This window comes from Eschrichtius robustus, chromosome 16, assembly GCF_028021215.1.
Source record: "Eschrichtius robustus isolate mEscRob2 chromosome 16, mEscRob2.pri, whole genome shotgun sequence".
NCBI classification, from domain to species: Eukaryota; Metazoa; Chordata; class Mammalia; order Artiodactyla; family Eschrichtiidae; genus Eschrichtius; species Eschrichtius robustus.
In genome coordinates, this window is record NC_090839.1 from 1942306 (window position 1) to 1967858 (window position 25553).

Genomic DNA, 25553 nt, shown 5'->3' on the forward strand with positions numbered 1-25553 from the left:
AGTTGGGATTTTTGTTTCAAACTACGGAAGTCACAGGGAAGCTGCTTGTTGAAACAAGTAAAACCACAGAGCGATATTCAAAGAAAATGCCCCAAGTCCCCAGGGTGGCCAAGGTTAACAGTTTGGTAGCGTCTCCCCGCCCTCCCATCGGGAGGAGGGGAGGAGCCACGTGGCTTCCGCCCCTACCCCCGCTCTCCAGGCGGGCCGTGCTCTGGAGGGCACCAGATGCGGGAGAGTGCCTAAGCGGTCGGTAGCTCCCACCTTCCCTGGGGGCGACCCCTCTGGAAGGAGAATTGGGCGGAGCGGGGTGGGGCGGGGAAGGCGGCGCACGGACGCTTCACCTCCCACACTTCCTGCAGGACTGGAGGGCGCCCCGGAGGACTCTGGGGGTGATGTCAGCACCACTGCGGCGCGGGGCGTTGGAGGGGTCCTGGCGGGCCTTCAGAGGACGCAGGAAGTCCCTGCACTGTGGGGAAGCAGGAGGGGCCTGAGATGGCACCACCTCCTCCCTTCACTGAAGATCTGAGTAACTACAGGGGCGGGCGGGTGGGGGACCCACTCCCCCGGGCCTCAGAACCCGGGGGTCACGGTCTCGCGGCAGCCAGTGATTTGCCCAGTAGCACGGCTGCTAACTCTTCTACCCTGACTCCGATCTGAGTGTTCTGAGTGTAGACTACGGTGTACACCTCTGTTTCCCACTATGGAGGTCGCACCCGGGGCTGAAGTCAGCTTGCTTTTGTTTGGCCCACCTGAACATTTTCTAATGAGTTGTCAACATTAAAGATGATGAGATTTTACACGTAATTCCACATTTCTGCTCTTGCTCGAAAACCAGACTGTCCGCCCCCGCTGGGCTCAAAGAGCGGTGGGGATGGCGCGCAGGCACCCCGGGTACAAGGTCCCCCACCCCAGGTTTGTTCCACCCCTTTCCTTTCCTGCCTTCTGGGCACTCAAGTTCGGGTGCAAAATTCCGGTTCTCTCTTCGCAGGGTTTCCCCCTGACACTGTGGCCCGTGGAGGCCCCTTTCCAGGCTCCAACCGCCGCGTCCATTGTCTAAACCTGCCCCGTGAGCGGGGCTCGCGGGGGCCGGCGGGTTCTTTTGTTAGGCGGTTAGAAAAGATCATTTACGTGTCAACAGCTTCCCGCATTGTGCTGCGGTCCGTGTGACTGCGGCGCGGGCTCTTCAGCTGGAGCGAGGCCGGAGGCACCTCTCTGGGTCCCCCGCCCCCCCCCAAAAGGGAAGAGAACCACTAGGCATGTCCCAGAATACCATCTTTCGGTGAAAAAAGCCGAAAACACGCAGAAGAGAACTTTACGTGAACTCCTTCTACAGAGAGGGTGCTCGTAAGGTTATTTTAGATAACTTACTTCGTCAAAAGGATAGAACGGGAAATAAGGACCCGAAGAAGACCTCCAGGCTGGACGCTCCCTACGGGAGCTGCTGGTCCCGGCCGGCGCCACCATCTCACCCAGTAATTTACAGACACTCGTGTCCGGGGGCCGCGCCGCCGGAGAAGATGAGTCACCCTGGCGCGGCCCCGGGCGCCGACCCCCGCCCCGCCCCCGCCGCCCGAGCAGCGGCCCTCAAGGCGCGAGACGCCGGGTCTCGGGCGGACCGAGGCGCCGGGCCGAGGGGCAGGCCAGCGCTCGCCCCGCCCGGTGCGCCGAGCTCCGGGTCTCGCGCCCGCCGGGCAGCAATGGCGCCGACGCCCAAACCGCCTCCCTGCCTCGGGCCCCGGCCCCAGCCCGCACCCTCCCGGGGCGCCGGGTCCCCGCGGGCGGCGACGACGACTCCATAAGGGGCGTTGGGGTTCCGGGAGCACGGCGTCCCCGGCTCCCTCGCCTGCCCGCCCGGCTCTCCCGTCAGCTCCGCCCGCAGCCATTTTGGAGCGAGCGGAAACAAAGAGCCAGTCACCGCCGCCGCCCCCACCAGGTCCCGGCCGCGGTCCCCGCCCGTCTCGTCCTCCTGGCCTCCGGCCTCTAGACCGTCCGCCGGTCCGGACCCCCACGTCCCCGCCGGCCCAAGGGCGCCGTGCCCGCCACCAGCTACCCACCCGCCCGCCGAGCCCCGGCCGTCCTCCTGCGCACCGGCCTCTGCCGCTCGCAGCCATTGGCCGCACCTTTTAGGCGAGCGCCGCGGCCAATCGTGGGGCGCCGGGCGGCCGGGCGGGGGGCACCACGGCCAATGGCAAGGCGCCGGGCGGCGGGCGGGGGCGGGCGCGCCGCCGCGCCTGCGCAACGCGCCGCCACCGCCCTCCCCCCCGCCCGGCAGCCCGCGCCCCCCGCCCGGCCGCCGCCCCCGCCCCGCCCGGCGCGCGCCGCCCCCCGCCCGCCCCCGCGGCCGCCCGCCCGCCCGCCCGCCCGCGCGGAGCCTCCTCCCCGCCCAGCGCCGGCCGAGCGGCGGCGGCGGCGGGCCGAGGAGGAAAGATGGCGGCGGGCTCGGATCTGCTGGACGAGGTCTTCTTCAACAGCGAGGTGGACGAGAAAGTGGTGAGCGACCTGGTGGGCTCGCTCGAGTCGCAGCTGGCGGCCAGCGCGGCCCACCACCACCACCTCGCGCCCCGCGCGCCCGAGGCGCGGGCCGCGGCCGCCGGCGCGCTCGGGAACCATGTCGGAGCCGGAGCCGTACCGGCCGAGGGCGCGCCCGCAGCGGCGCCGGAGCCGCCCCCCGCAGGTAGAGCGCGGCGCGGCCTGAGCGCGGGCGGCCGCCGGCCGGGCCCGCGTCCTCACTGCGCTGCCCCGCTTGTCCCCGCAGGGCCCGCCGCGAAGCTGAGCGCGCTCGAGGCCGGCGTGAGCGCCGCGGCCGGCGCCGGGGCCGGGGCGGGCGCCGCGGCCGGGGCCTGCGCGCCGGGGGCAGCGGCCGCGCCCGAGCCCGCCGCCAAGCCCGCCGCCCGCAACGGCCCGCCCGGCGGCCCCGGCGCCGCGCAAACTTTGAATGGGAGCGCCGCGTTGGGGAACTCGCTCCGCGCCGCCGCCGCACCTGCTGTCAGCCTGCTCCACAACGGGCCCGCGCCCGCGCCGCCGCCGCCCAAGCCCGCCGCCGCCACTGTCATCCAGACGCCGCCCTTCCTCAGCGCCCCCCCCGCTCCCGCGCCCCGCGCCCCCTCGCCCCCCGCGCCCGCCGCGACCCCCGCGACCCCTGCGCCCGCCGCCGCTGCCCCGCCGCCGCCGCCGCCCGCCGCCGCCAGCCTGGCCCGGCCGCCCGGCCCCCCGGCCGGACCCCCGGCGGCCGCGCAGAACGGGGGCAGCGCCGCGCCCGCCCCCGCGCCCGCCCCGGCCCCAGCGCCCGCTTCTGCCCCGGCGCCCGCCGCCAACAGTCAGCCCGGGCCCGCCGCCGCGCCCGCGCAGGTGGCCAAGGCCGACTCGCCCAAGACCGCGCTGCAGCCGGCGCCCCCGCCGCCGCAGACCCTGGCGGCCAGCTGCCCGGCCGGCGCGGGGGCCGGCATGATCCTCGGGCCAACTATGCAAGGGGCTCTGCCCGCCGCCGCCGGCCTCCCGCCGCCGGCCCCCGGTACCCCCACCGGGCTGCCCAAGGGCTCGGCCAGCACGGTGACCCAGAGTCTGCCCAGGACGCCCTCGGCCACCACCGGCGGGATCCGGGCCACGCTGACGCCCACGGTTCTCGCCCCACGCCTGCCGCAGCCGCCGCAGAACCCGACCAACATCCAGAACTTCCAGCTGCCCCCAGGTGAGTGGCCGCGCCGCCGGGCGGGTGCGTGCGTGCCCCGCAGCTGGGCGTCCAGGAAGTTGTCGGACTGGCAGGACGCGGAGGTCATGGGCCCTGCGCGGGCCTGCCGCGAGCGGGGGTGCGCCTCTGCTCCTGCGCGGGACGGTCCTGGGCGTGCGAGTGTGTGTGCGGGAGTGTGTGTGTGTGATGTGGCAGTGGGGGCCTCCTACCTGGTGCAGTGCTTGGCTTCAGCTTAGTCCATTGCGTTGCAGAGCTTCTCTGCCAGGGCTGCCAGTCCAGCGAGGGGGTCCTTTGCTCCCTTCCTGGCCCTGTGTGCCCCTGCGTGCCCCTGCGCAGTCCCCCCACGGTGGAGAGCAGTAGCAGCTGCTGCTTCGGGGACAACTTACTGGGTTATTCAGTCTGGGCCCGTGGCTTTCCCACGCTTGGCACTTCTCTTTCTGATTTTTGGGATTAGGCATGTGGTCTGTGTCCTCATTGAACTCTTCTCCTTATTTATTATACTGAGTTGTGATTGGTATCCCCTGCCGGTGGGCTAGGGACCCCGCTTTCCTGGTGAGGTCAGCGGACTGATGCCCCCTCCACAAGGCTGGGCAAGGCTGCAGGGAAAGCTTTCGCTGCCCTGCTGACACCAGGATGGCAGAGTTCCCAGGTGAGCCCGGAGGAGTCGTGGGGCACACAGCCTTCCTGGTCGGAGCCCTTGCCTCACGCCTGCTCTGCAGCCGTGTTTCAGCACTCCTCGTAGTCACCGTGTCGTTCTGCACGGTGTCCTCAGGTAGAGGATGCCCGGTTACCTTGATTATTATTAGTGAAGTCGGCGGTGGGCACGTGCTCTCCCATCAGCGGGTCCCTCGGAGGTACAGAGGGTGCAGGAGGGCAGGGAGCTTCCGTGATCCCACGCTCCATCTCCCATCATCTCGGCAGCTCTTTAGGTTCGCCAGCGAGAGGTCCCCCACGGCATTACGTGTCCCGCTGCTTTGTTTCGGGCTTCCTGGGCAGAGAGAAACTCCAGCGCTGGGGCTCCCTGTCTTCCCTTCCATGCCCTCCGCCTCGCCTGCGTGGACTCGGAGCGCCCCTCCCCTGCTGTGTAGTAATGTGTGCCGCCGCACAGGAGTAGTAGAAACAGCACCTCCTGTGCCTGTGTCCCCATGCTTTCTGGAAAGAACGGTTGGTCACCCTGAGAGGATTTCAGCGTCTTGGAAGGAAGGTTTTGCTGTCAAAGTGCTGTGAAGTTTGGAGCGGTGGCGAAGCCTGGCAGGGACCTGATGTCACAGGGGTGGGAGGAGGGGAAGTTCCAGCCAAGAGCAGTGTTTTGGGGTGGTTGTGGGAGCCCCCCTGCTGTGAGGGGGGGTGTAAGTTACTTGAGAGGTGTGGGCTGCCCCTTGCAGCACAGTTTGTTTGCTTTTGAGTTTGTAGGAGAGTTTTATTAAAGGTTGTGTTTTGCTCATTATGTGTCTTTTGACCTTTTAGTGGAAGATATGTTTGATCTTCAGTAACGTTTAAAAAAAAGAATTCGTGGTTGTAGCACATTATGGAAAACGCCAAAATACTTTTTACCTAGTTATTAAAATACCTTCTCCGTGGTCCTCGGCACCTGCCTCGCTCCTAGCAAGGCCGGTTCCGTGCACTGCACTTTTGTTATTGAAAACTGGTGTGAGCTCGTCAGTAAATTTTGCGAGGCTGGCGCTGTGCCTGGCTCCCAGGGCGGGGCGGAGGCCCCCCTGCCCCCCGGCCTGCCCGGATGGTGCCTGTAGGTGTGGCCATTTGGGGTTGACTGGATCCCCTTGGTCTGGGCCTCTGCGTAGGTGAAGCCTTCGCTACCTTATTTCTTCTGGGGGGAGGAAGCTGTGGTTTGGAAAGGGCACCTCTGTCATCTTCGTTGTGATTGACCCTGGACTCTCTCTCATCTCCTGTGCTAGCGGTGTGTTAGGGATGTCTGCATGTGACAAGTAGGCGACTCCTTGAAGAGAATTGTAAAAGCGCTGACTCTTTGCATGAGTTCTCACGAGTCTTTGCATTAGTCCCATGTGTGAGAGCGGAGAACAGCTCTTGTTGACATTTGGGTGACAAATGCTGAGAGCTGTGCTTTAAAGGGGCCAAATGCTTTCTAGAAAATAAAAGATTCCCATTCATCTCTTCATGCTCCCCTCCCCCCACAGCTGATCTACTGATTTGGAGCGCTGATTAATTCCGCTCCTTCACTTTAATAACAGAAGAAGCACAAAAAGTATAGTTAAAATTACTACTAGTGCCCCACAGCAAAGTATCTTCTTTTAAATAACATAAATTAATTCTTTAAATCAAAGTGACAGATTATGGATATTCTAGTTACCTCGTATGATTGGTCAATCAGAAAATATTAAATTCTGTTTGATGTTTCCTTTTCATTGAAATCTTTCATCATAAAAATGTACAAAGCGGAGGTGGAATTAACTTGTAAAAATAACTATTGCTTGGATGATAACTCATTCTTGTTAGTACTCAGGCATTAGGGGTGGGCAGGGTTTTCAAAGCTACACTTAGGTGTCAAGTGAAATAACAGACTGTTGGCAGTTGGAGTGTGGGTGAGAGAGGCCTGCCCCTCCCTGTGCCTTCCCTCCCTGTAGGTCAGAGTCCGAGGGGGGAAACAGAGGGACAGAGGTTTCACCGAGTCCCTGAGGGCCAGTCAGGCCTTGCGTGTTTCATCCTCACAGCCCACCGTGAGCGCACGTTGAACTTGGTTTCAGTAAACTCAGTCTCGATATTCCTTGTCAGGACGGTTTTGTAAAGAGACGTTGATGTTATTGTAATTAATTTACTCACTTAAGGTACCAGAGTCTCAATTTTATCTGCTGTGGGGAATATCAAGAACACATAATCCTTCAGAGAGATTGTTGCAGCAAAGGCAGTGGACCGAAGAACAGTGAAAAGCACTAGTTAGTTCTGTACAGCTTAGAATAGTCATAACATCGAAGTAACATTATTATTATAGTTGAAAGGAGAGAAAAGTGATACGACACCAAAATTGGCATGTGCGCAAATGGTTTCAAGAGATCTTTTCAGATAGGTGTTACGCTAGAGATGCTTATTTCTAAAGGTTATCTTTTGGCAAACTTGCATTTTCAGCAGTGTATGTCTGTCTGTTCTGCTTTCACAGAGAATTTGTTCTCCTGTGGGTCTAAGGTTTGGCCGAAGTGTCGGTTCTCATTCCAGGATAGAACACCTTTCCTCCATACCTGGGCTTCGGGAATGTTTGCATGGGGCTGGCTTAAGATGAACACTCCTGAGGCTGCTGAGGTCTAGGGCAGGGGTTCCCATCCTTGGTGAATAGAATTATTGGATGGTGGGGAAAGGGGAAAAAGAGTCCAGGGTAGCCGACTGTGCTGTGTGGACCGGGTTGAGTTCTGGGAAGGCTGATCCTGAGCCAGGTGGCAGCCCCAGAGTTTTGGGCTCTGGACGTCTGGTGGCCGACTTTGGCAGAAGTGCTTTGGCACAAGGGACGTTCTTAGGAGTTTAGATTTTGTTACTTGAGGGCACTCTTGACCTGGGACAGAATATATGGTTCTTTGGAGCCTCAGTTTCCCCAGGTGGAAAGTGAGCTTGACCATTTTGTGAAGCACTGTGAAATTGCATTGGGAGGAACGGTACACACCACTGTCAAGTAGCGTTTATTCACACGTTGTCTCAGCTCCATTACGTTTCTCACTGATTTCCAAGCAGTATGTTGCTGTAGAGGTAGCAAAGTTTAAAACACAGTTTTATTCCCATCAAAACCATGCCAAGATTGGACAGGTTCTCAGTGACCAGGGAGCCTGGTGTGGTGGTCGGCTCTGCTTCTGTAAGTGAGAAAGTTGCTGAGGTTGTCACAGGTGGGCCGTAGACCTGGGGGACATGTCCTGGCAGCCATGGGGGGCAAGGGGGTGCAGCTGTCTGCAGAGAGAGTGGACCTGGGCAGGGGGCTTACTTTAGGCCAAAGGCCTTCACTGAGTTTTTCTCTTGACATCTTTAGATAACAGTGACATTTGAAGAAAAAAAAAAAAAAAAACCAACTCTTGGGGAGCTGTACGCGGCCAGCACTGTCAGCTCTGCTTAGCGTAGCACAGTGGCGTCTGAGTTCGCTTCCACACCGCCGGCTTGGAGGCGAGGCCCGCGGCGGGCAGGCAGGCGGTCACTCTGCCTTGCTCTCCGTCCCGCCTTGGAAACTGGCTGTCCACAGGGTGGACGTAGCCGTCTTGGTGACGTGCACTGGGATGACGCACACATACGTGGGTGTCTTTCGGAGCTGGTGGTTCTCACGTTTTAGCAGCAGCCAGGAAGGGGGTCCCTCAGGCCCCTCCGGGGCGTCTGCTCTCACTGCGCTCCAGGGCAGCGGGCCCTGCCCTTGTGGCGGAACCACCGGAGTTTGAAGAGACAACTTTCCGAGCACTACGGCGTGAGGGGCGGGTCCTTCTTTGTGAGGGCTCTGGAAGGAAGCGGTCGGGAAAGTGGTCTCCTGGCCAGGGGGCGGCTGTCTCGTCCCCCAGACTGTGGGGTGGAGCCTGGGCTCCGGCTCCTCAAGGGCCTGCAGAGTCTCTGACAGGTGGGCGCTGGGCCCCCCGGCGGTGGTGTTTGATCAGAACGGGAGCGGCCCGGTGCAGACCCCGCCCCGGGGGAGCAGCTCCGTGGGAAGAGCAGCAGACGCACCTGTCTGTTTCCTTGAAGTCATAACGAGACGCCGGTGGTTCCCATGTGCTTCCCGAGCCCGTTGCAGTGTAAGCGTAAGCTTTCCTCATCGCAAATGATACGTTCTAAGAAAGCTTTTTCATAAATCACTAGTTGTATGTGAGTTGATCAAAACATAATTAAAACCGTTTTTGAAAATCTTGAAGCAGAGATTTTGAAGGACTCTGGAGAAACTTGCCTGAGATTTGGGGTAATTTGCATAGGTCTCAGAAGCACTTTTCCTTGTCTTCATGTTGATAACAAGCAGGAGACTCAGATTTTCTTGATTGTCTTGATTGATTCCGTCACCGTTTAGAGCTCTCACCTCTGAAATTTGTCTCCGGCTGGAGGTCAGCAGCCTTTTATTTAATCAGGCCTTTGATAGTAAATAAAGCAGTCGAACTAAGTAAGAAAAGCAAAGGAGAGGGGAGCTGTTTGCAGCAGGACCCTCTGTCCTGGGTGCTGTGCGCCTGGCAGGTGACTGAACTGTGCTGTTTCCTGCTGGGCCTGAGGGGACCGTGGCTCCTGGCCTGTAAATTACAAATGCATGCACTTCAGAGCTTCTTACTTAGAATAATTGCCCTTTAACGCTCAGTGAAGTAGAGCAAGTGCTATAAAGTCATGATTGAAAATTGGAAACTTTGTATTTCTAGGGTAGAGCTATGCACACTTTGAATGAGAAATTTTGAAATTTTAAAAATAAATAAATTTATTTATTTATTTTTGGCTGCGTTGGGTCTTCGTTGCTGCGCGCGGGTTTTCTCTAGTTGCGGTGAGCGGGGGCTGCTCTGTTGCGGTGCATGGGCTTCTCATTGCGGTGGCTCCTCTTGTTGTGGAGCACGGGCTCTAGGCACGCGGGCTCCAGTAGTTGCAGCACGTGGGCTCAGTTGTTGTGGCTCACGGGCTCTAGAGCACAGGCTCAGGAGTTGTGGCGCACGGGCTTAGTTGCTCCGTGGCATGTGGGATCTTCCCAGACCAGGGCTCGAACCCGTGTCCCCTCCATTGGCAGGTGGATTCTTAACCACTGCGCCACCAGGGAAGTCCTAAAAATTTTGAACTTTATATGTCTTCGAATAGCTACACCAAGGAATTAAAACCTTCAGTAAACAAAGAGATACAAAAAATGTCCACAATTTAGATTCCTCCCCCCTCCCCCATTTGAGAAGTGCATAGATGTCGCCCCTGTTTGTCCGGCTTCCTTGCCTGGCTGCCTGCCTGTCCGTGCTGCTGCATGGGCGTGGATGGAGGCCGTGGATGGAGGCCGGGGATGGAGGCCGGGGAGCTCCCCACCCTCTCGGCGTAGGCATCGTGAGCCGGGCTTGAAGCAGGGCCTGTGAGCGCAGATCCCCTCTGCAGCCCTGCAGGCCTGTGAAGCTGAGTTGGACTTCTGTCCTTCCCTCCTGAAGTTAGAGCCTGGATGGGAACTTTCTGCCTCTTCCACGTGGCCTGGGAGGAAGGGACATGCACGCTGATTTTGAGCCCAAACGTGTGACCAGGTGAAGAGGAGGGTGTGGGATATCCGCGCTGACACTGGGGAACTAGCATCCTCCAGCGCTTGTTGCCGAATATTTTCTAGTTCCAGAGGTTGGGGGAATCCTAAAACGGTTCTTATGACCGTATCAAATTGGGTGTCAGATTTTAGAACTTAGGGGCAAGCGGTAAGAAGGTTCTAGCTCTCAAGTGACTTGTTTTTGTGGGGGAGGTCAGTGGTCTGAGTAGACACCAAGTGGACAGGGCAGGACTCTAGCAGCCAGGAGACCTAAGCCCTCCTCCCCAGGGCTGGGCGCGGCCTGCCAGGTGTGTGTCTGCTGGTCGGAGTGGCAGGTGTTGGCTGGACACTCCACAGAGGGCAGAGAGGCCTGTGGGGTCAGCGAGGAGACTGCGAGCTTTGGGGAGGGAGAGGGCAGCGCATACCGCCCACATGGCCGTGTCTCAGCATCACGGGGAGAAGGCAAGAAGGCAGCTTCTCCACTCCGAGACTTTGTGCTGAAGTATGTGGACAGCTGCTCAGGAAAGGAGTTTAAAGGAGTTTTTACACCTCTCACAGGGGAGCTCACCTTCATAAGGTTTATGCAGACGGACTCTGGGTGGTAGTGAGCCCAGCACATAAGAGACAAGTCTGCTGCATGCCTGTTTGATCTGTAAAGATCCTGTAAAATAGTAGCATCTTAAGTATCACGACAGGTATTTGAAGAATTAAAAAGGAAAGCATTCTTGATTGATTTTTGAAATGTAACTGTGTTATTAAAATCATTGGTCACTTGAAAATGACTCCTTTCCTCATCAGTTTTTTCTGATCATAAAATTAGTTTTATTCCCTTAGGAAGTTTGGAAAGAAAGGGGCCCTGTGGCCCGCCTTCTCCTGCCTGAGTTTTGAGTGCAGCTCCCACCCCTCAGTGATCTTTGAAGTTCCCCTTGTCCACCTGGACCCCCACTGCCTCGGGCCGACACTTCGTCGCAGGCCCCTGTGACAGGCTGCTGTGCTGATGTCCACTGGTCTGTCATGAATGACCCTTAGGTGGCTGTCCTTGTGTCCACTCTGTGTGCGTCTGCTGGGCTGAGCACTTTCAGGTCTTTGATAAAGATTGTCTTCCGAAGAGCTTGACCATTTACGCTTTTGAAACCATGGTTTTTAGAAACGTGGCCAAAATACGGCTCTTTAGAAATCGATAGCGTTCTAAAGACTTTCTTTAGAAAGTTGTGTCTAGTTTTACGTCACATTTTTTTCAACCAGGTGAGGTTAATTAAATCCCTTGGTTGGTGGAGGTGTTGATGGAGACGGCGGCCCGATCGCACTCATGCTTTCCAGGCGTGGGCTGAGCCAGTGAGCCAGGCTGCTGTGGGGCCGGGGTCCGAGCTGGGGGCCCCCAGTCCCACAGAGCCCCTGCTGCCAGGGTGCTTCGTTGTGCTGCGCAGCAGGCAGCGCACAAACACGTGGCGCCTCGGCAGGTTTTCTCAGCCTATGTTGAAGGAGTGGACGAGGGACGTACCGCCAGCCGGGAAGGCCTTCCGAGCAGGCGAGTGAGACCTGGGTGATGAGAGGGGAGCCGCGTGCTGCCCGGGACCTGGGTTCAGGCGGAGGAGGGAGCCAGTGCAGGGGCCCGAGGGCAGGTCAGGGAGAAGGTCCTGGGCCGGAGTGGGCGAGCGGGGGTGGGGGGAGCCACGGGGGATGGGTGGGGGCTGGCTGGGTAAAGAGCCGTGTAGCCAGGTGTGCTGGGGGTTTGAGTTTATTCCAGGTGCGCTGGGAAGGCTTTGGAGGGTTTCGGCAGCGCAGCGGTAGAATCCGAACTGTGTTGTGAGAGCACTTTGTGTCTGTGGCCTGTGGAATGCAGGGGTGAGGTGGTCGGGGCAGGACGGGCAGCGTCCAGGCGGGGCAGGTAGCCGGGCCTGGGGTGCCGGTGTAGGGTGGAGTGCTGTGGACTTGCTGATAGGCTCAAGGCCAGGGGCGAGGACGGGAGTCCGAGAGGGACTGAGATTCGGGACCACAGTGACACGGAAGAAGGTGGAACGTTCCCTGGGTGGGCAGTGAGGGTGGGGACAGATGTGTGTGTTTGGACACGTTAAGTTTGAGATGCCTATTCCCAGAGGAAACATCAGAGGTGGGTAGTTAAATATAAGGCAGGAGCTTGCGAGAGAGGTTGGAAGAGGTCAGAATTTGGGAGTCACGGCATTCGATGGGATTTTTGGTTGTGGACGGTCACCCCCAAGGGAGCCTCAACGCAGACCCAGCGAGTGAGGGCTGCCTCCTGGGAGAAGGTGGGGAGGGCAGAGGGTCAGGAGGAAAGGGTGGCCCTGAATGCTGCCTGCTCTTTGGGGAAGAAAGACATGGGGTACTTGTTTTAAGAGTGTTTCGTGATGTCGGATGTTTGTCATTGAGGGAGTGCCATCCCCTGGCCTCTTTGCTGTTTTATTTATGAAAACGGCTTAGAATGAACATCATTACTTTCGACATGGTGCGTGAGTTGATGAACTCAGGTGGTTTGCAGTCCTCGAGTTCCTGCCACGTGCAGATGGAGGGATGCAGGGGTCTGTAGGTTTCTGGAGCCGGACGGTCCTGTGAAGATGACCTCCCTTGATGAAGATGCTGAGACTGGAGGTGAGTGGCTTTTCGAGGACCCGGTGGCCAGTTACCGAGGGGCTGGGCCCAGAGAGAGGCCGGCCGGCTGGGCCTCCAGGGTGCCTGCTTCTTCCCGTGTACCCCTCACGGCTGTGCCGACTTGAAACAGCTAATGCACAGGGACGGGGCTTTTCACGGGGAAAATCCATATGGCGAGAGGCTCTCCCCAGGGTGAGTGTGCCCGCCACCCGTTCTGGAGACGCAGGCGCGGGAGGGCGTGGAGTGCCCGGGCCGCAGGCTTCTCGGGGTGGCAGGAACTGTGCTCCGCGGTCCCGGCTTGGAAAGGCCCCTCACGGCGCCCGCGGGCTCTTCTCTGCACGGGCCGCAGGTGCTCCGGTCGAGGCCACCTTGCCGGCTGGAAAGGGGAGCGGTCAGGAGGCACCCTGGCCTTGAGGCCCGGGACCTTTCTCCTGATGGCAGAGGCTGAGGGCTCCTTTGGCCTGTGTCCGGGGGCTGTCTTGGTGGACAGCCAGCAGCCCTACTCGTGGCCCCGCAGGCCAGGGCAGCGGTTGGAGGGCTTGGTCCCTCGTCGGTCAGCAAGCACTGACTGAGCACCGGGTTCAGGTCCGACCTTGTGCCGCCGCAGCGCGGTCCCGTCCTCAGGGAGTGCCTTTCTGACGGGGTCGTGGTGCTGAACCACTGTAGGTCAGTGCGTGAGGGCAGGAGTGGGGCGAGTGTTCTGTCATTTCTGAGATGCAGTGTTATTAGTCAGTCCGTCCCCTGGTGTAATTTCTCAAAATAGAGGTTCCGTCTGTTATATTCAGTTCTGGAGGCTCCAGAGTTTTTCTCTGCTGCTTTGGACTGATTAGATAACAAGTCAGGTCTGGTGCCACTTAGTTATGTGTTTAGCAGTTTAAGAAACTCAGTTCAGAATGCCCACTTTGAAAGTCCTCGGGTGATGTAGTAAAGATAGCCTCCAGCTGGGCCACGGGGAGGCAGGCAGAGAGCCCTGAGCCAGAGCTTGTCAGTGATGGTGCAGGTCCAGGCAACGCTCCCGGCCGCTCTGGGCCTCGGTGCCTGGCCTGGGCCCTCGTGGACTGACCCCTGCTTCCCTTCCACGCTGAGCGGTTGGGAAACCGCTGCCTGGTGCCGTCTAGGTTTCCTGGTCCTGGAGCTGTGCGGGCTTTGCAAACACACCTCCACGGGGGCTCTGAGGCTGCGCTTGGGGGTGCTGTTGGCTTGGCGACCTTGGGGCCGCCAGCAGAGTCTCCTGGTGTGGGTGTGGGCTGCCGACCCGCTGGGGACCTGCTGCCCTAGAGACAAGTGTTGTGTCCCCGGCCTAGCCTTAGCAGGGTGGGACAGGTGAGTGCAGGGATGCGTGGGCACGGGCAGAGCTGGCGGAGAGCATCCGGGCTCCATTCTCCGGGTCAGCACGGCCGGACGGCAGGAGTACACCGTGTGCAGGAAGCAGGTGGGGTGGGGCCCGGTGTGAGCCCACTTTCGTGGCTGTGCAGGGACACCACTCGGATCTGTGTTCCCACCTGTGTTGTGCCGTGGGCTTTCACGCATGGGCTTTCTCTAGTTGCGGCGAGCGGGGGCTACTCTTCGTTGCGGTGTGCGGACTTCTCATTGAGGTGGCTTCTCTTGTGGAGCACGGGCTCTAGGTGCACAGGCTCAGCACCTGTGGCTCGCGGGCTCCAGAGCGTGGGCTCAGCAGTTTTGGTTATGGGCTTAGCTGCTCCGCGGCATGTGGGATCTTCCCGGACCAGGGCTCGAACCCGTGTCCCCTGCATTAGCAGGCGGATTCTTAACCACTGCGCCACCAGGGAAGTCCTTGAATGTTTGTTCTTATAACTGTGTGTATTTTAAAATTTTCCAAGCCAATTCCTGGATGTGATCATGAATGGATGCTTAGTGTGGTGTCGTGGGCGGTGCCACGTGGAGCTCCAGAGGTGGGAGGGTGTGGTCGCGGTCACTCAGGTGCCCCTCACACCCTCCTCACTCAGTTCCCCTCTGCTTGGGGCAGTTCCATATAGGGACCCCCGTGAGTTCTCAGTGCTTGGGGAGGAAGCGTGGGCTCTCGACAGCGGCCTGCCCGCGGGGGGTTCACAGTCCTATCCCCCTGCTCCTGCGCACGCCTGCCTTCTTTTTTTTAAAAATTTATTTAATTTGTTTATCTTTGGCTGTGTTGGGTCTTCATTGCTGCATGCAGGCTTTCTCTAGTTGCGGCGAGCGGGGCCTACTCTTCGTTGGGGTGTGCGGGCTTCTCATTGCGGTGGCTCCTCTTGTTGCGGAGCACGGGCTCTAGGTGCACGGGCTTCAGTAGTTGTGGCATGTGGGCTCAGTAGTTGTGGCACGTGGGCTCAGTAGTTGTGGCTCGTGGGCTCAGTAGTTGTGGCGCACGGGCTTAGTTGCTCCGTGGCATGTGGGATCTTCCCAGACCAGGGCTCGAACCCGTGTACCCCATGTTGGCAGGGAGATTCTTAACCACTGTGCCACCAGGGAAGCCCATGCCTGCCTTCTTCCTCATCAGTCAGCGGCCGGGTCACAGCCGTATGTCACGGCCGCTCTTCGTTTTGCCGAGAACATCACTCTGGACACTTCTGCCCGTCATCAGGCGCCAGCTCCAGTGTTGCTCCTGGACCCTGGCGTCTGTGGCCCCCAAGGCAGAGCAGGCCCTTCCTCAGGACTGCATGTGTCGCGTGTCTCTCACTGAGGCCTGTCTCCATGTGTCCCAGCAGCAGGGCAGGTGGCTCTGAGCCCGTACAGGTGGGGCTTCTTGTGGGTTACCAGTTGGTTTTGACTGTGGTCTCGTCAGCAAGACAGGGGCACCTGAGGGCAGGGGGCGTGGCTTGTGCGTCGCTCCTTTTTGACCTCAGCATCAGCGTGGCGCTCGCGTGGTGTGTGGTGTGCGTGCTCGCCGCTGAGTCAGGGAGGCCTGGGGGCGTTTGTGGTCTCTCCGCTCAGTAGACAGGCTGAGACTTCAGGGAGCCGTTGGTTGAGATGGAGACCAGTGGAGGACAGGATAAGTGTGTTTGGATCTGAGATGTGTAGACGTGAATTAGTCATGGTCTCTGGTCATGTAACAGTTTAATTAAGCACCTGTGACACCCCCGGCAGCAGAGCTGGGTCCCTGCCCACCTCCCGCGTGACTGACTGGTTCCCACCTCTCTGGCCGCGGCAGCCGTTGTCCCTACTCGTGGTCACCACACCCTCGTTTCCCCTTCCTACCTGCTCGTGGCGTCTTCCTAAAGGTTGCTGAACCGTGTGTTTGGTTTTGCCGTAACTTTGTTGAGAGGGCCGTGCTGTGGGCCATCTTCTGGGACCTTGGCTTCTCGGGTGTCGTGGTGCAGGAGTCGTCCTCCTGTAGGGCGGGCGGTCCTTTGTCACCTGGGGACCCCACAGCTTCTTCAGCCCCGCTCACCTTGCTGGGGTGTCCAGTGGGGGAGCAGGGGGCACAGTCCTGTCGTGGCAGGAATCGCCAGCCCAGGAAGCATTGCCACTTCCCAGCAACGTGTGGGATATGCTGAGCACAGGCCAGTTATTTGCTTACAAAAACTCACGTACTTGGTTCTAGACGCTTGCGTTTGGGTTGTCCCCTAAATGCCCAAGTGAGTGTCGGCGGGAATTGAGATGTGAGTCAAATTCAGAAGTGGGTTCAGGGCTGGGGACCTAGAAGGGGGGGGGGTCCCTGAAAGGGGGATGGTACTTTAAACCTGGGGGTCGGTGTGCTCGCCTGGTTTGGGGGACGGGTAGGATAGCCAGGGAGGGAAGAAGCGCCCACAGGTGTGTTTTGAGCCCTTCTGACACCTGGAGGTGGAACAGGCGGGTGCCGCAAAGGATACTGCAAAGGAGATAGGGGAAGAAGGGGGCCCTCGGGGCGGGGCGGGGAGGCAGGTGTGGGGTCAGGAGCGTGTCAAGGAGGTGAGTGTCTTCACCTGGCAGGGAGGTGAAGATGGAGCTGCCCTTGGGTTGGGCCTGGAGGCTGGTGACTGGCACGGGCCAGCCTGGGGGAAGGTGAGAAGGGCCCTTGGGGGTGTCAGGACGGTGCTTGGGGACTGTTGGTGGGGGACATGCAAGTGGAGTCTCAGGAGTCTCAGTCTCTTTGGTTGTTTCTGGGCTTGTTTCTGAAAGATGGGAGATTTTAGAGCACGGCTCTCCAGTGGAAATGTGATGTGAGCCACACGGAAAGTTCAGTTTCCAGTAGCAGTTAAAAAGGACAAAAAACATGAGCGTACAGCAAGATGAAAGTAATTTTAACATATTTTAGCCCACTGTATCATGTTGGGCTGTCACCCGTGTCCAAGTCACCCTGAGCTGTTGGTGCGCCTGCGGACTCAGCACAGCCCCGCCTGGGGCTCGAGGTGGCTCCTGGACGTGCACCTGGGGACGGAGAGTGTGGCGGGGGAAGGAGGGTGTGTGGTCAGGCCCTGGAGGAGGTCACTGGGGGCCGGGCACTGAGCCAGAGGGAGGCGTGTGGGCAGAGCCGGCCTTGGGGGTGGGGGAGCGTGAGGAGCTGCCGTGGGGATGGAGTGGGGAGGGGTGTGCAGGAGGCAGGTGGGAGGGTCTGGGCTGGATGGGGGGGCCCTGCCTCCTTCCCTGGGAGCGGTGGGGAGGGGGGCCGTGTGCGCTGTGGCCTGCCTGCGGCAAAGCACTGGGTCACCGGGAGAAATCGGGCAGTGGGAGCGCCCAGAGTCTACCAGGGTGGCCGCGGGGCTGAGGTTGGGCGCATTAGCACGAGGATGACGGATCAGTGATTGCTCAGCGGCAGCTTTTTTGAGAGTGAAAGGAGGACACGGATAACGGAGCTCAGACAGGAGGGGGCAACCATTGCTCTGGGCGGGTCGGCCCCGTGGGGTTGGGGGGTGCAGCCCGCGGCGGAAAGAGGCCACGCTCTCCAAGTACTAGCGAAAGCAGATTTAAAAAAATATATATTTATTTACTTATTTATTTATCTTTGGCTGTGTTGGGTCTTAGTTGCGGCGTGCGGGATATTTTGTTGCGGCGCGAGCTCTTCGTTGTGGTGTGCGGGGTCAGTAATTGCGGCTCGCGGGCTCTCTAGTTGAGGCACGAGGGCTCAGTTGCCCCTAAGCATGTGGGATCTTAGTTCCCTGACCAGTGATCGAACCCGTGTCCCCTGCATTGGAAGGCGGATTCTTAACCACTAGACCACCAGGGAAGTCCCCAAAGCAGATTGTTTTAAAGACAATTTTTTTAGAGCATTTTTAGTTTCACAACAAGTTAAGAGAAAAGTATAGAGATTACCTGTATGCCCCCTGCCCCCGCACATGCATAACCTCCCCTATTATCCACACCCTCCACCAGATGGTGCGTTTGTTACAACTGATGAACCTGCATTGGCACCTCATCATCACTCAGGGTCCATGGTTTACATCAGGGCTCACTCTTGGTGTTGTACATCCTATGGGTTTGGACAAATGTATAATGACATGTGTCCACCATTATAGTATCATACAGAGTAGTTTTACTACTCTCAAAATTCTCTGTGCTTCACCTATTCATCCCTCTCTCCCCCAACCCCCGGCAACCACTCATCTTTTCACTGTCACTGTCTCCATAGTCTTTTCCAGAGTGTCGTATAGTTGGAATCATACGGTATTGTAGTTTTTTCTGATTGGCCTCTTTCACTTAGTAATATACACTTATGGTTCCACCATGTGTTTTCATGGCTTGATTGTTCATTTCCTTTTATCACTGAATAACATTCCACTATCTGGGCATACTGCAGTTTATTTATCCATTCACCAGCTGAAGGACATCTTGGTTGCTTCCAAGTTTTGACAGTTGTGAATAAAGCTGCTTTAAACATCTGTGCGCGAGTTTTTGTGTGGACATGAGTTTTCAGCTCCTTTGGATAAATACCAAGGAGCAGAGTTGCTGCATCATATGGTAAGAGTATGATTCGTTTCGTAAGAAACTGTCAAACTATCTTCCAAAGTGGCTGCACCATTTCACATCCCCACCATCAGTGATGAGAGTTCCTGTTGCTCCACTTCCTCACCAGCATTTGGTGATGCCAGTGTTCTGGATTTTGGCCATTCTGAGAGTTATATAGTGGTATCTCATTGTTTTAATTTGCACTTCCCTGGTGACATATGACGGGAAGCATCTTTTCATGTGCTTATTTGCCATCTGTATATCTTCTTTGCTGAGATACCTGTTTAGGTCTTTGGCCCATTTCCAGTTGGATTGTTTGTTTTCTTACTGAGTTTTAAGAGTCGTTTGTATATTTTGATTAATAGTCCTTTATCAGATGTGTCTTTTGCAAATATTTTCTCCCAGTCTGTGGCTTGTCTTCTCATTCTCTTGAAGTTGTCTTTTGTAGAACAGATGTTTTTCGTTTTAGTGAAGTTCAGCCTATCAATTTTCTCTTTTATGGATCCTGCCTTTGGTGTTGTATCTGAAAAGGCATCACCAGGCCCAAGTCATCTAGGTTTTCTCCTCTGTTATCTTCTTGGAGTTTTATAGTTTGCACTTTACATTTAGGTCTATGATGCATTTCGAGTTAATTCCCATGAAGGGTGTAAGGTCTGTGTCTAGATTCATCTTTTGCTTGTGGATGGGTGTCCAGTGGTTCCAGCACCATTTGTTGAAGAGACTGTCTTTGCTCTATTGTATTGCTTTTGGCCCTTTGTCCAAGATCAGTTGACGATATTTGTGTGGGTCTATTTCTGGGCTCTCTGTTCTGTTCCGTTGATCTATGTGTCTGTTCTTTCCCCAGTACCACACTGTCTTCATTACTGTAGCTTTTTAGTAAGTCTTGAAGTTGGGTAGTCAGCCCTCCAACTTTGTTCTTCTCCTTCAATATTGTGTTGACCATTCTGGGTCTTTCGCCTCCTCTCCGTGTGAACTTTAGAATCAGTTTGTTGATACTCATGAAATAATGTGCTGGGATTTTGATTGGGAATGTGTTGAATCTACAGATCAAGTTGGGAAGAACTGACATCTTGACAGTATTGAGCCTTCCTATCCATGAACATGGAATATCTCTTCATTGATTTAGTTCTCCTTTGATTTAATTCATCCTTGTATGTATTATGTTAGATTTATATCTAAGTATTTAAATTTTGGGTGCTAATGTAAATGGTATTGTGTTTTTAATTTGAAATTCCATTTATTCATTGTTGGTTTATAGGAAAGTGATTGAAATTTTTTTTTTTTTTTCCTTGGTTGCGCCCCACGACATGTGAGATCTTAGTTCCTCGACCAGGGATAGAACCTGTGCCGCCTGCAGTGGAAGCGTGGAGTCTTAATCACTGGACTGCCAGGGAAGTCCCGCAGTTGAATTTTATATATTAACCTTGTATCCTGCAACCTTGCTGTAGTCGTTTATTAGTTCCAGGAGTTGTTTGTTTGTTTGTTTGTTGCCAGTTCTTTTGGATTTTCTGCATAGATGATCATATGATCTATGAACAAAGACAGTTTTATTTCTTCTTTTCCAATCTGCATACCTTTTATTTCCTTTTCTTTTATTGCACTGGTCAGGAGGACTTCCAGTTGAAAGCAGTGGTGAGAGGGGACATTCTTGCCTTGTACCAGATCTTAGTGGGAAAGCTTTGAGCTTCTCATCATTAAGTATGATGTTAGCTGTTGGTTTTTTGTAGATTATCAAGTTGAAGAAGTTCATTTCTATTCCTTTATTGAGAGTTTTGGTCACGAATGGGGGTATTTGGGGAAGAGTCATCAGGGAGCAGCCTCCCTGGGACGCTGGAGGAGCCCGCGCGGCAGGGAAAGCCTGAGGGAGACTCCTGCCCTGTCCAGGCCTCGGGATGGACTGTCGCTCTTCTCAGTCCCCGAGTGGGTCCAGGGTTCTGAGAAGAGCATTTCTGGAACTGGACCCCCCAAGGGCAAGCCCCCTCCTTGGCCTGGGGTTTAAGTGACAAAAGCCAGTGGTCGCTGCCCAGGGGACCTGGCCCTGCCCGAGCCCCCGGGGGCTTTCGGGACTTTGAGGGGTGATTTTTGGTGCTTGCGTTAGAGGGCAACCTTCCCCAACCAGGGGTGCCCCGCTCTGGGGAGGGGTTGGGCAGGTGGCCACACGCTGTGGGTGGGGAAGAGGGAAGTGCCCGCTGGGCGGCCGTGGCGGTGGGGGCAGGGGCTGAGCCTTGGTGGAGGGTGTGAGGTAGGAGGAAGAATGGGTCTGGGGGCTCCCCAGGGAGCAGTGGCCTGGGAGACGCTTGCTCATCAGGCAGCCCCTGTGCCTGAATGTCCTGGTGAGGGATTCTGGGTGCTGTATTGAGATGGTGGATCTCTGGCTTCCCTGATCGTGTCATTTTCCATATGATCAGAATTTGATAGCAGACATTTATGTTCACCATGCTCTTATCATGGAAACCAGGGGTCACTTTTCCTGTGGCAGAGCCCGACATGTTCCAGAGCAGGTTGAGGCACTTTGGGGTTGGATGTGGTGTGAGCGCTGCCTTTACAGCAGAGAGGAGAAGGCCTTGGCATCTCAGCGTCGTGGGCAGGTGTCCCTTTTGTAAGATTTTACCACCCCACTTGTAGGTCAGGTTCTCTAAAATGAGGCTGTGCCTCTGAAGGTCTCCCTGAGTGTAGTTTCAGACCAAGAATCCACCGAAGACATTGTCCTGTTTTGCTTGGTTAGGGTTTTCTCTTTCCTTGTACATGAACTTATAATTTCCTTTTCAGGTTTAGGGTTCCCGCTCTAGGGGCAGGAAAGTAAGGCGAACACAGTGGGTCTTTCCTGTGTAATCTCTAGACTCTCACCCCTGCTGGGGAGGAGTGTGAAAATCCATTAGCTTTAGGAGAAGCCCACACTCGCAGTGTCTGCTTACTCTTGGGGGAGGCCTCCTCTCCAGAGGGGGTGGCATCTCAGGGCTGGGGCACAGGCTGCTGGGCGGCCTCCCGAGGAGACAGGGCGTCTGCCGTGGGGTGGCAGACGCTGGCTGCAGAGTCCCGGCAAGCGAAAGTGCGTCCCACTCGCAGTGACACTGAAGTCACCGTCCTAAAAGCAAAGAGTAAACGTAGAAAGCAGGTGGCGATCTTTCTACCTGTAGCTTAGGAAAAGATTTCCTGGGACACAGGTGGCTGAACCATTGAAGAAAAGATCAGTAAACTGGATTTGAGAATTAAAGGAAAACTATTGCTAGCTGACAGGCATTGTTAAGAAAATGGAAGGCAGGCTGTGAAGTGAGATGAGCTTGTGTCCAGAATGCAGCTCAGTAGTAAGAAGACGGCTCTGTTCAGAGTGGGCAGAAGTTTGGAACAGACGCAAGAGAAGTTACAAAAATGGCCAGCAAGCATGTGAAAAGTCATCAGAGGAATGCAAATGAAAGCCCCCGTGGGACACCCCCGCTGCTTCCACCTACACCGACGCAGGTAGAACGAAAAGGATTGACCATACCTCCTGTGGGTGGATGTGGAGATCGTGGAGCCCTGTGGGGTGAGTGCCAACGGGGACAGCCAGGCAGGCGGGGACAGCTTGGCAGCTGCTTGAAAAATGCAGCATGTGCTCATGGTACCCGGCGCCCCCTCCAAGAGAAGTGAGACCTGTATCCTCTTGGGGCTCGCTGGTAGCGTCGGCAGCAGCCCTGGTTCTCACAGCCCACGCTGGAAGTGACCTAAGTGTCCACCAGGTGGTGAGCAGTGCACGTGGTCTGTCCGCATAGTGGGACGTGACTTAGGATACAAAGGAATGGAGTATGCCACGTGCCACGATACGGAGGGCTCTCAGAGTCGTCCACCAAGTGTGAGAAGCCAGGCACAAGACCGGCTATGATACGGTTCCGTTTATGTGAAATTCTAGCAAAAGCTATGCTGTAAAACAGTGGTTGCCTGGTCAGGGGTGATGGCTGTGTGCTGCCCAGAGACTTTCTAAGTTGATGGAAAGGTTTCAGACCTCGATTATGACAGTGGGTACACAACTATATGCATTTGTCCAAGCTCACCAGGTTGTACACTTTAAGTGGGTATATTTTGTTCTTTGTAAACTGTGTTTCAGTACAGCTATACAAGAAAAGTTCATGGTGCCTCCTTTTCTTCCTGCCTTGGTGTTGCATGATGTCCCGGGGGAAAGAAGGGTAGTTAGTTGGAGCTGGAGTTACAATCTGTGTTCTCCTGTATTTGTGTAGGATACCAGTGTCTGCCCTCTCCTAAAACCAGGGTGCAACAGAGCAAGAAGTCGGGACTGCTGTTCAGGGGCTTCTTTGAAACGGCTTAATTGCCCTCTGGGTCCGATACTGGTTACTTAATCTCGCTTTTCTTATTTTTAAAATAGAGAGCTAGAGCACTAGGAAGCCATTTGCCTGAGCTAAGGGGACGTTTATTAGCTGTGCCTGTGAGGAGTTACTTTCCCCCGGAGCCCCTGGGGGCAGTGATGTGTCAGGGACTGACGGGACCACCCACATTGCTTCCATTTTGCTGCTGTTTAAGTGGAAGCATCCGTCTAGCCTTCACTGGAGGAAGTTGAGTGTCCGTCAGGGGTGGCCTTCCTCTGGGCCTGCCTGCCCCAGAAGTGGCCATTGTTAGGTATAGCTTACCTCCTCTGTACTTGCAGACCAACAAGATGACATCTGGTCTCCAAATACATACCCATCATAGAAAATTCGATAAACACAGAAAAGTATGGGAAAAGAATGGTTAATAATCTGTATTTCTGTCACCAAGAGGTCATTATAATTATCTCTGACACGTTGTTTCCTGATTTCCAGAATTTCCCAGGTCCTTAGCTATTCTCTGGTAAACATGATTTTAGTGGCTGTGTACCTAAGTTAACATTCGTTCACTCTGCAGTACTGGCCTGATGCCGGCTGTGGGCCAGGCCCATCGTATGTGATGGGGACCCTGCTGGAAGGGGAAGCTGTGCTGTGGTGGGCGTGAGCAGAGCCGTGTGAGCAGCGGAGGGTGGCCTGGCGGGTTCCTCACCTGCCTGTCTGGGGGGCTCTCGGCACCTGACACGCCAGGTGTGTCTTCACGTGTGTGTCTCCTCGCAGCCTTGACTGCATCTGGGATTCGTCTCCGTGTATCGTAAGGCGAGTGAACCTTGCGGCGTTTCCGGAGGTGCCTCTTTTTTCGCTGCCTCCCGTCTCTGCACTGGGGGCCGTGGGCCGGGTGGGGGGCCCAGCCTCCGTTCTGTGCTGGCTGGGCGGGGAGCGCTCGCTGTGTCCTGTGCTCTGGGTCCCAGGCCTGGAGGCGGACTTTTCCCAAGGAGCCTGGGAACGGTCTTTAAAGGAGAATGAATGCCTCTGGAAACACCGAGGGCTGGGGCCAGGTCGTGTGTCCTGTCACTGTCGCGTGTCCTGTCACTGTCGCGCGCTCTGTGAGGGAAGGGAGCTCCTGTCGGTGTTTCCAACATAGCAGCTTCCCCCCCATAAATTCTTTGAAATTACATTTGTATCTCTTCTCGTGTACAGAGCATCTTGAATCCTGATCATATACACATACTTACTACTTGGCTTATTCTACCATATACTTAGAGATAGTTTCAAGATTATAAGAGTAAGACTGGAGTAAAGTTTAAGGCTTATTTGCGGTTCTTTGTGTGCTCAAGACTCCGTTGAAATTCTTTTTTGTGTGTGTGTTATGCTACCAATTTGATACGTGGTTTAGTTTTTTTTTTTTTAAATTAATTTTTATGTATTTATTTTTGGCTGCACTGGGTCTTTGTTGCTGAGCGCGGGCTTTCTCTAGTTGTGGCGAGCGGGGGCTACTCTTCGTTGCGGTGCGCGGGCTTCTCATTGCGGTGGCTTCCCTTGTTGCAGAGCACGGGCTCTAGGCACCCGGGCTCAGTAGTTGCGGCTCATGGGCTCTAGAGCGCAGGCTCAGTAGTTGTGGCGCACAGGCTTAGTTGCTCCATGGCATGTAGGATCTTCCCGGACCAGGGCTCGAACCCGTGTGCCCTGCATTGGCAGGTGGATTCTTAACCACTGAGCCACCAGGGAAGCCCCCATGGTTTAGTTTTTTTTGTTTGTTTTGTTTTGTTTTACTTTGTTTCAACTTTACTTTCTATTTTTTTGTTTGTTGTAATTTTGTATTTTTAATGTGTGAAACATTTTCAGGGTAGGAAGGCTGAACTCTGTAGAAGCACTTTCATCTCTAGTTCTGCCTCTCTTCTTCTCCTAGAGGGATAATTTAAAAAATTTTAATTTTCATTAGTTTGTGGGCCATCTTTTCAAGTATGTCTTTTTGTAAAAATAAGTGTGTGCACACAGAGATGTATTCTTTTTCCCCCTTTTTCTTACACCAAAGGTGGCATATACATTGACTTGAACCTTGACTTTTTTCTAACAGTATAACCTGGAGATCATTTTCTGGTGGCATTTTATTTTAATTGAAAAACTAAGTTTTATATCTAGTACACTCTGAGAAGAAGTTACTTTTAGTAGTGACACCTTCCTGCATAGTTCAAGCACTAAAACGTAAACGTAGTTTTGGTAGGGAATGGGTTCAAACAGGACATTAGACTTTTCCCTGCATGGTCAAAAGCATCCATAAGTGTAAGTCACCTGTGCCAGGGAGCGTTGGGCTGAGGCGGTGGCTGGTCCTGCTCGTGGAGGTGAAGCTGTGTGGTTCCAGTACAGTCTGCTGTGTGCTTGGAACGGGGCCTCAGCTTCCCGGGGTGAAGGTCCATGGTGTCTGAGTGCCGAGGGGCTCATCTTTAAATACTCGTCAGCACACGTAAAATCTTTTGAGGGGGGTATGCTTTCCATACAACAAAATGGACCCATTTTGAGCACAACAGGTTGAGTTTTGAGAAGTGGGTGCCCTGTCCACCGTCATGACCGAGACGCAGGTCGCTCGTTCATCCCTAGTACCCCCCGGGCCCAAGCAAATGTTCTTTTTGCTTTTCTGTCACCGCTGTTTGGTTTTTGCCTTTCTAAAATTTCATTTGTACGGGATCGTACATCACGTGCTTTCTGGTGTCCGGCGCTCTTCCCTCTGTGCATGCTTTGAATTCATCCACGTGGCTGCGTGTATCCGTGATGCTTTGTTCGTGCCGAGCAGCGTTACACGTTTGGACACACACCGTACGTTAATTCGTTCACCAGTGGGTGGGCAGTGGGTCGCTTCCCGATTTTGGCTGTGGTGATTGATGCTTCTTTGAACGTCACTGCCCGGGCTTCGTGTGGACGTGTGTGTGGACATCCTTTCCTC

At 55.8% G+C, this 25553-nt stretch overlaps 1 protein-coding gene across 1 annotated transcript in view; it reads left to right on the forward strand.

Annotated features, from left to right (window-relative positions):
- Positions 1 to 2394: 2394 nt before the first annotated feature.
- The window catches only part of TAF4 (TATA-box binding protein associated factor 4), a 70406-nt gene continuing 47247 nt past the window's right edge, over positions 2395 to 25553 (forward strand). Inside the window, exon 1 of the mRNA XM_068524822.1 lies at positions 2395 to 3688. Within this exon, the coding sequence (XP_068380923.1) occupies positions 2428 to 3688 (1261 nt within the window). The 5' untranslated portion in view covers positions 2395 to 2427. The remainder of the gene's footprint in view (positions 3689 to 25553) is intronic.